The following is a 12,026-nucleotide window of genomic DNA, read 5'->3' as shown; positions in this document are numbered from 1 at the left end:
ATGCAAGCGGTTGTCCGGTGCTCCCCAATCCAGGCACCCATGAGACCCAGATCTGCTCAGCTTCACCAAGATGGTGGCCCCGTGTGCCTTCCTGGGAAGCATTATAAGACATCCGGCAAACCTGAATCACCTTGCTTTGAGAAACGGAGTTTTACAAATACGTCAGGATGTCCCAGTTTTAAACTGTTGCAGTATTGACAGTGGAATCCAGATATTGGAAGTACTCACATAATACTTACTGCTGAAGTGATGGTTACGGACATTTCCCTCAAACACCATAATGTTTCCCCCCTGTAATCCATAACTGCCCATTTTCACCCAAATTCATCTCTGAGGTCTGGACTACATATGCAGCAGAATAAGAGAAGGGGCACATTTTTGAATGCTTCACCACATAAGAAAAATCAATCCCTTTGCAAGAGGAAAATGAGCACATCAGGGACAGAAAATCCAGCATGGTTCCTTCCTCTGACTGTGCTAGTTTTTTACTTACAGGGAGAATGTTATGTCAGGAAGCATTTTAAAACACCCTTCACCTATAGTCTGGAATGGTAAAGTATATTCTACTAAAACTTCATTCTGTTGCACGTGTAGATTTAGTCTGAGCATCAACCTTCCTAAATACAGGATCCACTTACTATGCATGAAGTGTGAAAGGCAGGAAGGATGTGGTGCCATTTTAGCACATATTCAGTTCTTCAGTTTGACTTTTAATTGTGTATTGCCTTGATACTTGTCCAAACCAAACAAAATATTTACCACTCACCCTACCAAATTTGAGTATCTATGTAAATCAGCTGGGGGGGGCATATCTTAAGGTAGTTGGTTAAGCCAGTGGTTCCTAAAATCTCCCCCTACCATTTTTCTTCTTTCTTTTGTTTTGCTGATACCCTCCTTTGTAAGACCCAGATTCAATAATCAAGTACTTAATTAAATAAGCAGCTCTTTGTCAAACATAAGCTCATGCCTATTACCTTCTGAAATATTTTTCATGCAACCTTTTAATTTTAGTACCCACACGAAGTCAGTGGCACTCCCATGTATCTCTACGAAGTGGCTACTGAATCTGTTTGTGAGTCTGCGGCAAGGCTTCTCTTCATGAGCATCAAATGGGCTAAAAGTGTCCCTGCTTTTTCTACTCTATCATTACAAGATCAGGTAAGATTTATATGGAATTGGGGGGGGGGGGAGAGGAAATGACAACATTTCTGTTAAGCTGATTGCTCAGGATTGATTTAGACCATGTGATTATCAGTGCTGTTGTTAGCCAAGTGATGGATTAAAACATATACTTCATCCAGTATAATTTAAAAGGTTCCTTTTCAGTTGCCTTCTGGTCTTGGCTTACTTAATTATATAAGATGAGCCTAGTGGATCAGGCCAGCAGTCCATCTAGTCCACCATCCTGTTCTCACAGTGGCCAACTGGATGCCTGTGAGACACCGGCAAGCAGAACCTAAGCAGAATAGCACCATCCGCTGCTGCTGCGGTCTCCAGCAACCAGTATTTAGAAGCATAATGCCTCTGACAGTGGAGGCCGAGCAAAACCATTGTGGTTAGAACCTGCAGTTGATTGCAGAGCAAAACCCCTTCTGCAGAGCACCTGCTCTTTCTTTGTAGTACACCATGTACTGCAGTGAGTTGCTTGGTTGGAGTTTGTGGTTAATATTCCTGGCTTTTAGTAGGGAATTAGACTGGATTTATTTGTAAAGGGTTAGGCGGGTACAACATTCAGAACAATGGGGATGGAATAGTCAAAGTCATAGCATAACTGAAAACAAAGGCAATCATTATCACGAAAGGTTACCAAACACAGTTATAAGTCCCTGCCAATGCCACTTGACTATTCTCTGCAGTTTTATGTGGGGGACAAGTCTTGGCAAGCCTCCATAGAAGGTGAAAGAGAAAGCCTCGCTTAGGGTTGCCAGATGTCTGGAACTTCCCGGACATATACAGAATCAGCAGCAGTGTCCAGGCGAAAATTGGTAAAATGTGCAGGAAAATCTGGACGTACAGCAGCCCATGTTGGCAGCTCAAAAACGGCATTTTATTTTATTTTTTGCAGTTTTGCCAAAACTAAAAAAAAAGCTCAACAACTTTTCTGTCCAGATATTCGCTGAAATATGGCAACCCTAGTCTTGCTTCATGTCTTAGTTCAGGGGTGTTCATTTTAAAATCTTCAACAAGGCCATAAGAGTTAATCAAACTGATTGGGTAATGCTTGCAGTTTATTGATGTTAGCACATTCCATCGCCACCCCAAAACCAACTTGGTTGGCAGAAACTCCCACGTGATCCCTTGCAGGAAGGTGTGGGGCCTCCAGCAGACTGCCAACTCAATGGGCATTGCATGAAGGTGTCGTTGTTTTTTATTTTTTTGAGATGATTCCTCCAGGTGGGGGTATGCAGGACTGCTGAGAATTGCATACTAAAGGTGGCTCCAGAAAGAGCATCTGGAAATGCAGAAACCATGTTAGCAACATACATGCCTCCACATGGAGCTAATGTTTAGTACAACCATGTGATCTCCATGTGATCTGTTGGAGCAAGAGTTCAGTGGTGCCCTGTGCACTCAAGGCAGACTAAATATGTTGGAGCCCCTAAGCATCAGAACTGTGGTGGTGTTACACTCATGCACTGTTGAAATCTGTGGAATTCTAGTTAGTCATGTGCCTCCCTTCTCCCACTGATGTCAACAGAACTTAGGCAAAACTACTTGCATCAAGGCTTCAGCTACATTGATTCAGATTGGTATAGGAGTGGACTATGTTTCTCAAAGCCTGTGGTTCTCAATTGGTGGTCCAAGGACCCAAGGGGGACCATGTAACCCACCCAGGGCGGTCCATGGCACCATTCACATAACAAAAACTACCAGAGATTTCAAAAGTAGGGGGTCCATGGCTTGGCTTTTGAAAAACAGGGGGTCCACAGCACTTAGCTAATTTATATTTTTTTGATAGTTATATTTCCCCTCCCTCACCTCCCAAAAACCTGACTTGTTTTAAACTATGTCAACTTAAATTGGATGTGAGCAATAAGAGCATTAGCAATCCTAACCATGCCTACTCCCGTTGAATTAAAATGGTGCTTACCTTAAAGCAAGCAATCATCTCTCTGCTTCTTCCTGCCTTATGGAAAAGACTACGTATTCCCCTAATTAAATTAGTTGCAACACCCCATCCTCAAAACAAAAAAAATCCTTCCAGTAGCACCTTAAAGACCAACTAAGTCAGTGCATGCACACGAAAGCTCATACCAAGAACTGACTTAGTTGGTCTTTAAGGTGCTACTGGAAGGAATTTTTTTGTTTTGACTATGGCAGACCAACACGGCTACCTATCTGTAACTGAACCCCATCCTCCACATTCTTCCTTCCAGTGCAAATGCCCTGCCACCAGCATGGGTGACTTCTAATTAAGGCAAGGCTTCGTTTGCTTTACCACAGAACTTTCTCCAAAGCACATACTAATTGAGGAACTGAGACCTAGAAAAGTAAAGGGGGAAGAAACTTTCTCAGAAATGAGAGTCCCATCAATATACAAGGAATGGCTTAGTGCAGATTAAAGTGATCACTGAACAGATCTCTGTAAAATAGGCCTATTATCCATGTCAGGAATCAGATTATCCTGTCATTTTAAATGAACTGGCTGCATATCTAACATTCAAAATTAAAGGCAAGTTGCATGAATTGTTACATGAAATTAATCCCTCTTTTAAAGCCCAAGGATTTCATTAACTGCACCATTATCCTCTCTGGGCTTTATAGACCAGACTGTGAGTTGCAAAGTTTCGGGTTACCCAAAATTCTGAACTGTAGATTTTTGTTTAGACATTTTTCTTCTGCTGTCCATCCCACTTACATCAAATGCAAGTCATAGGTCCAATAATCACAGTCAGTAATGAAGGAGACAGAAAACAAAGAAGCTGTTCTTTATACTTAAATTATTCTGTTGTTTTTAACTTAGTCATTTGCACCTTAACTTGAGAACAGCAAAGACTTTACCTGCCTACTGCACACCTCCTATTATCGTAGATGCTGCACTCAGCTATGGGGGAAGATGTTGTGGCATCTTCAGTGCCAAAGTACAATTCAGCTGCCTGTCCAATTGGATTCTGTATGTGGAACAGGAATGCAGTGTCTGTCTTCTCCTTTGCCCCAGAAAGCAAAATATTTTGGGCCAGCAGAGTGACTGGTCCTCAAAACACTGGAGATCAACTTTGTCAATATGGGAAGGTTGTCAAATTTTGAGTCCCAGGGGGCTATCAGAAATCTCAAAGTCAGATAGGAAGGTCACCTCTGGGTAATTTTGCCTCCCCAAGGCTGGGAAACTTGTGAGTGACCAGTGGAGAATGGGGTGGGGCTTCATACACAGCTGAGCAGCTTTGTAGCAGGTTAGCTAACATTACCACCACCTGGTGGCTGAATACCATCATTATCAATAGAAGTGGTTGTCAGTGAAAACATAGTAGGGTTGCCATATTTCAGAAAGTGAAAATGTTGACACAAAAATAAAGTTACCAGATTCTTTCCAGTGAATCTGGGGACACTTTTCAACTTCCTACTAAATAGATGGATTTGGTCAGGCGACTGATTTCTAAATCCAGGGACTGTCCCCGGGAAACGGGGACATCTGGTAACCTTACACAAAAGTTGTTGTGTGCCGGCATGGGCTGCCATACGTCTGGATTTTCCTGGAAATTTCAGCGGTTTCCCGACCGGATGCTGCTTAAGGGGGGCTTATGTCCAGGAAATTCCAGACAGCCCTATTGTACAGTAGGGAGAACAGCACCAAGGGATGCAGGAGGCCCAATTAATTACAATGTCTTCTGGTCCCTTTTGTCCAGTATTTGACAAGCTTTGTGTGGAGCTATACTGACAAAAGACTTGTGTAACACCAGCACTACCTGTGCAATCCACGCAACTGCTTTAGCCCAATGGGCCAGGCCTGTCCTGGAGAGAGAAGAAGGTACCTGGAACCACATGCGGCTACCTAAACAAACCCAAGGAGAAATGATTATCTGCAAACTCTATACAAATTATAATAAAACTTGTATGGTAGTCATTTGCTTCCCTAACCAGATCAATTTATTACATTACATTGGGACAAATGACTATAAGAAGGTTGCAAAAACAAAGAGGATGCTTGATTGTGGAAGTCAAATTCAGTCTGAAAAATAGGTGTGTCTCCTCCCCACCCCCCAATATTTTCAGTGATGGAAGAAAGAAAATAGCCTGGATGGACAATGTTCATTTTATATAAAGAGTAGCGCTTTTGTGCAACTTTCACATGTGGAGTGCAAGAAGAGCTTCATGTATTTTTGGTTTTATGCAGTACCTTACAGGTGAAGCCATACCTTTCAAGCAGCACCCCAGCATTATATAGGTGGCGTTTTATAATATCCATGGATGCTCTTAATCAAGATGAGAAAGCGATAACTAAAATGTCCCCGGCAGGAGTGGGGATGGGAGAAAACAGCGCAGGCATTTTAAAGCCATTTCTAAAACAACAGAAATTTACATAGTGAAATTGTTTATCAATCTATAAATTATACACCATGTTATATCGTACCTCTATTGTATGACAGCTGATGCTTTTGGAAGATGCTTGGAGGGAACTGTTTGTTCTAGGAATAGCACAATGGGCCATTCCAGTTGATGCTAACACTCTACTGGCTGTATCTGGTAAGAATTGCACAATTTAATGACTTTGTTATAGAAATTACCATAAAAATACATTACTGAAAAAAAGGACAACATGTAAAGAATAACAAATCCCTTCCGAACAATAGAGTATACCTGTCATTTATAAATCTATATTTAAATGCAAATAATGTTGTTTTGTTGCATTCATGACTGCTTGCATTGTCATTTAAATGCAAATTACTGTGTTTGTTATCATCCAACAGAAGATTTCATACTAACTTTCCTACATTATAGTTAGTTTTGTGTTGAAGCGGATCTCAATGTAACAATGGAATAGCTATTGATACATGTGATTTTTATTTTTATTTTTTGCAGAAATCAATCCATAAAATACATTCAGATGACCTATTAGTGTATTTATTTCACATGTTTGTGTTCCAGGAATGAATGGAGACAACACAGATTCTCAAAAGCTGAATAAGATTATCTCAGAAATACAGGCTTTACAAGAGGTTGTGGCTAGATTTAGACAGCTTCGGTTAGATGCTACAGAATTTGCCTGTCTCAAATGCATCGTCACTTTTAAAGCTGGTAAGGGGAATATAAAAATAGCCTTTTGGGCATCTATCAGTAGGCTGTGCAGTGGCCAAGTATCCTACCTCCAATAGCAGATTACAACGAACATCATAGATTAATGATGTGGGCTGAAGGGCAGAGCCACTTCTCAACTGGGACACCCAGAAAATTCCAATATAAAATGAGTACCAATCCTTGTTCCTTGAGATGGGCTCTTCTAAAACTCCATGGATTACAGGGGGGTTTTTCAGGAAAGCAATTGTCTTCTCAGTTGCTGAAGAATTTAGCATATTGGTATCTTGATGAGTCTGAGCAATTTTGTATTGCAGAGACTACTGGGGGTAGACCTAGAAAACCCTCAATAGCTTGGGTCCATCATACTTAAGTGTCATGTCTCCCTTTTCATCCTATTGTGAACTTTATGATTGACCAAGACTGGCCATCTAAATGCTGCCTTCCACACACCATATTTGGTGAGAATAAACATTCGAAGATGGATTCCAGTATATTCTCAGCCCTTTAATGTTCACCAAGGCCCAAGCCTGAGTATCTTGTCAAAGGAAGTCCGCAAGGTTTTTATTTGGTTGGCCATTGGAGGTTGAAATGAAAACAAGTAACAGTGTTGGTCTCATCTGTTTAATGCTGCTAACTGAAAATGTGACACTGCTTTACACTTATTAAAATTTGTGGGAGCTTTCAGGGTGGGACACATGTTGACAAACTGAAATTCTAGAATGCCATAAGCAGTGAAATGGAATCACCAAGATGTGCCTTCATGCTTGTAGGTGGTGCTATGGAGTTAAGTGGTGAAGTGTAACATTAGTTGGCATCGAGTTAATATTGACTGTTCTGATTAATAAGTGAAGAGTGGTCAATCTGCTTTTCAGTACCTACGCATAGCGGTTCTGAACTCAGAAGTTTTAGAAATGCTGCAGCCATTGCAGCTCTTCAAGATGAAGCTCAGCTCACCCTGAACAGCTACATTCATACTAGGTGAGGACACTAGATTTGAATACATTTTTTCCCCAAGCTCTTAATTTGCTGTACCTGCAGTAAGTTTATTCATCCCAGGCAAATAATTCAGATGAAAGGGGGAAGAGAAATAAAGGGCGTAATGTTTAATGAGAAACAAAATGAATTTAAAACAACAACAGCACAGAAAGCTTCTCTCTCTTCACAATCAGATTTCAGTTGTACCTTGGATCCCGAACACCTTGCAGGCCAAACGTTTTGGCTCCCGAACGCCACAAACCCAGAAGTGACTGTTCCGGTCTGCGAACTATTTTGGAAGCGGAATGTCCAATGGGGCTTCTGCGGCTTCCGATTGGCTGCAAGAGCTTCCTGCAGCCAATCCAAAGCCACGCATTGGTTTCCGAATGTTTTAGAAGTCGAACGGACTTCTGGAATGGATTCTGTTCGACTTGCAAGGTACAACTGTATTGGCATTTTTAAGACACTTTGCTTCTGTGAAGTGGCTTTTAATCTGTTGTGTAAATGAGAGCTGGCTTTAGCCTGGAATTTCAACCTTGTTGAATTTTGGAATGCTTTCATGGGTGAAAATTTATATTTTTAGAATTTTGACTGATTTTTTTGTGGTGGGGGGAGCATGTTACATCATCAAAGTGTAGAATCAAGCTACAGTTCTGCAGGTAACCAATCCCACTGATTTCAAATGGGAGGACCTCATGGCTGTGCAGAGATCTGAGCCAGTCCAGCATTCACTCCATCCACTATACCAGCAGTGGGCAGCAGATAAATTGAAATCTACTGGAAGATCTCTGGCATTTGTAGTAGGTTGGCAAGGGTTTCCAATTCCTGATTTTCTGATATCAACAGCAAAAAGCCCTCCTCTCATTAGGCTGCTGAAACAAAGAAGGGGGACAGAATACTGGAATGGCATTGTGGGCAGAAAAGACTGGGAAGCAGTTCTAGTACTGCAAATTTCTGGGCTGATCATGTGTTCAGAGGTGCCCATAAGTGTAATTCTAATGTGTATCTATCCCATGAGTTACTATTGTATACATTAGTCTGATTGATTTCTAGTAAAAAAAAAAAGTAGATTCAAAAGCCTGAAGTCTGTCCACCTTTGCACTTTACCACATTCAGATTTCTTAAAGTATACTATTTTGTTGGCATTTTGATTGTTGGCTTTCACAAAGGCAATCAACAGCATAAAAAATATTATGAGTGTTATTTATATCCATAGCAATAACTCTCATGCTTGCCTTCCAGATACCCCACACAGCCCTGTCGCTTCGGGAAACTCTTGTTGCTTTTGCCAGCTTTACGTTCGATTAGTCCCTCCACAATAGAAGAAGTATTTTTCAAAAAAACCATTGGGAATGTGCCAATCACAAGACTGCTTTCAGATATGTACAAATCCAGTGACATCTAGACTGACCTGGGGGGGAGCAAATGAGAATGATCAGGGTCACCATTTCTGAAGAACTTCTTGATCAATGGAGAGCAAGCCTCAGCTAACAAACTCTACAAGAAGCTGGAGCCTGGAAACGTTTTAACCTAGTGACAAAATACACCCAATAGATATGGTTTTGCAGCCTTGAACAGAGCAACTTTAAGTCCTTGGGGATGTGGGTGGGGAAATACTGTGCTCCACGGAAAAACCTGCTGTAGAATGAACTTGGCTGCTGCTTCTCCCAGTGGAGCCAATTCAGTTGTCATTCATAGTTAACAAAGGCTGTGCTAGTCTGCCATTTAGTTGGCAGATGTGACAAGGTAAAGAAGAAGGTCCTTTAGGGTTGTTGTTTCTTCATACTTTGAAAAATGGGGTAACCAAACATTGTTCTGTCGTCATGTGTCATGAGGTGGCCTTCAAAAATGGTTTTTGTTTTTTTAAAGTAGCTTGTTTAAGTGAATGCTTTTTATATGAGAGGCAACACTGAATACCAGGTTATAGAAACATTTGCTTCATCTGTAACGTAATAATAAAAGTGGCCTTCATCATGGATTTTTAAGAAGTACGCCAGCAAATACCTTTTGAATTCAATAGGCTATGCCTCCTTGTTAAAAAAAAAAACACGAAGGGGTGGACTTCACGTCTAAGTCTGGCCAACATTTCAGTTCGGATTACCATCTCAGACAAAAGAGCTTTAAATAAAAAGTTGTTTTTCTTTTCTTTTTAAAAAATGCATGTTAAGCGAAGACTAAACAGCAAAACCAAATAAAAGAAAAAGGAGAGGATTGATACAGCGAACTAATAGCTGTCCCATTGGCATAGTGCTGAAACCAAAGGCAACGGTGGTCAAACTCTTTGTCAATGAGATGTGCAAAAAAGGTACCTGACTTATAATAAAAACAGTTTTGAACCGTCTTACAATGAAAGAAAAGGATGGTTGATCAATACAAACCTAATACTCTAGCGGCTTTTTAGAAAAGTCCAGGTTCTAATAAAAGCCTCTCTCTCTCTCACCACTCCTCACAAAACACACATATTATGAGCTGCTTAATTTGATGAAAATACACTTATGGAAATGTAGGGGGGAATTAAAAGATAACTGCTGTACTTTTCAAGTTTTTATTTGTTTTAGGAACTAGCACTGAGAAAGGAGAACCAGCACTTGAAGTATCATAGAATGAGTAAAACTTCTCTTGTACAAAAATGGATTAACTGATTTGTGAAGTTAAGGTTGTACTCATTGTATTTACAAAGAATAAAAAATATATTAAGTTTAAAATGGTACGGCCTTTGATTAAACATTACTCCCCACTGATGGTGCAATTTCCAAGAAACAGGTAAAAAATTACAATGGGGTGAGTATACTGCTATGTTTTATTCAAAAGTGAACAGGTGTGGAGTACTTTGGCTTCCTGATGTTGCTGAACTACAGATCCCATCAGTCCCCTTTAGCAACTGCCAGGGATGATGGGAGTTGCAGTTCAGGAACATCTAGAGGCACAAAGGTTACCTACAGTTGCAGTTGCCCTATTGAGCAATTGCTTGCACGAAGGGGCAACACAAGTCCCAAGGAGCTCTGCCTTTAGTCCTATCCCCCAGTCACACAGCTCCATCCCACATGCTCATGGCAACTGTGCGCAGCCTGCTACAGAAGGGTAGGCTCCCAGTACAATTTAGGACCTTATCACACAAGGTTGTAGATAGTACAGGAGGCTTACAGCAGCACCTCGCTGCTTAATGTGGCCCCTCCATACTAAGTGTGCCTGGACACAAATGTCACCTTAGAAGGTGAACAAGCAGCTACTGTCTAAGTTTCTCAAGTATATTTCAAAAAGATGCCTACAGCACCATTCTAACACCACTGGAATAGTTCCTTCAGAAGTTCTTCTTCTGCTCCACTAAGGGAAATTTATATAGTTACCCACCAATAAGCATTACTTAAGTATCTCACATAGAAAACAGTAAATACGTAACTGTGATGAAAGTTAGTTGGGTCTCAGCTAGAGCTGCAGAGGAGTATGTACAAGAGAAGATTTTAAAACTATCTAGAAAAACCATCTTAGCTCATACTAATGAAGTAAATTGGCATGCAAGACAGTATTATATACATAGTGTAATGAACCTGGAAGACAAAGCTATTCATGGTAGTCATGTTTTTTTAAAAAAGTGTGCTTATTCTGACAACTTTAGAGAAAAACCCCTTGTGGGGCCCTGCATTGACTTTATGCTCCTCTTGAGCTGTCCTATTGTCTACGGCAAACAGAACCTTTGGGGGCAAATGCCCTCAAGGAATGGGGAAAGTTTTAGCAGTAAACCAGTGTTGGTCCTCATCTGGAATGGCACATGTTCTGGAGTGAAGCTCTGCTGCTGCTTTTTCATCAGAATTAAAGGAATGGCCAGGTATTAATGCTTAAAAAAAATAAAATGTGAAGGGTTACTCCTGATTCCAACCCTACATGGGTTGCCTTCCACCATGGCACACTTGATAGCTGTTAAAACACACACATCTGAGCTATTAAAATTTGGTTCACCATGTTGACAGAACCTACAGATTGGCTGCTTATGCGGTTAGATCCTAGGACATGGGAGTGTTGCAAAGGGATAGCTATGTTAAGTTCAAGGAAATCATCGACATACTACTGGATGCAATTAATCGTTCAAATGCAATTAATCGTTCAAATGCAGAAAACTCACATAAGACTTCAGAGCTATAGCATGATGATTCTAACTTACACTGAATATTGTTACCCAGAGTAAGAGAGAGGAGTACTAGAATTTTGATTCAGTACTCCATAAGCTGTAACTGCACGACCATATGAAGGAAACCAACAATCCTATCCCTGTTAACTCAGGAGTCCCAAAGATTTATGTAGGACTTGCCCCGAAGCAGTAACACATAGGACTGTAACTTACAATGGGAGTTTTACTATTTCAAGCTGAATGAAGTGAAGTAATTCAGAACCATTTACTTAAGTGGAAGGTACAGCCAGCATAAAACACAGTGCAGTGGGACATTTATCCAGGGAGATAAGCCAGCCCAAGGTGTAGAGAGAAGGACTATTTTTTCCCATCGCAGGAAGGACATGCTAAGTGCATTTTTACTTTTTATTTCAAAACAACTTTTAGACAAATGTTCTTAGTATACAAATCTGTTTTCTTTTTACACAATATAAAGAAATGCTCCCTCATTGCTTCTCAGTACAAAGGCTGCCCCACCCCCACCCCACCCCTCGCAAGCTTAAAGATACAACTACAGAAGTGCTTATTTTATACAAGGGGGTATTGAATACAATGCACCATGTTAGTCACCAAATTGCAGGTTGAATACTAGTTGTACAGAAATATTCTAGTGTTTAAAATCAAAGAAAAGTGAACGTGCGACACCATAAAC

The 12,026-nt window shown here is 40.7% G+C and overlaps 1 protein-coding gene across 4 annotated transcripts in view; it reads left to right on the top strand.

Moving 5' to 3' along the window:
- Window positions 1–11,967, top strand: part of NR2E1 (nuclear receptor subfamily 2 group E member 1) — a 29,790-nt gene extending 17,823 nt beyond the window's left edge. For 2 of the 4 annotated variants that reach the window (XM_079971729.1, XM_079971727.1), the window contains exons 5-10: window positions 1,012–1,158; window positions 5,586–5,682; window positions 6,085–6,234; window positions 7,107–7,212; window positions 8,452–11,308; window positions 11,342–11,967. In XM_079971729.1, coding sequence (XP_079827855.1) covers window positions 1,012–1,158; window positions 5,586–5,682; window positions 6,085–6,234; window positions 7,107–7,212; window positions 8,452–8,614 — 663 coding nt within the window. In that variant the 3' untranslated portion in view covers window positions 8,615–11,308; window positions 11,342–11,967. Of the gene's footprint in view, window positions 1–1,011; window positions 1,159–5,585; window positions 5,683–6,084; window positions 6,235–7,106; window positions 7,213–8,451 lie in introns of all 4 variants that reach the window. The other 2 variants (XM_079971730.1, XM_079971728.1) reach the window with 2 other exon arrangements.
- Window positions 11,968–12,026: the final 59 nt, after the last annotated feature.

This window comes from Podarcis cretensis (genome assembly GCF_951804945.1).
Source record: "Podarcis cretensis genome assembly, chromosome: 3".
NCBI lineage: Eukaryota > Metazoa > Chordata > Lepidosauria > Squamata > Lacertidae > Podarcis > Podarcis cretensis.
Note: the sequence above shows the minus strand (reverse complement) of the source record. Positions and strands in the feature narration are given on the sequence as shown.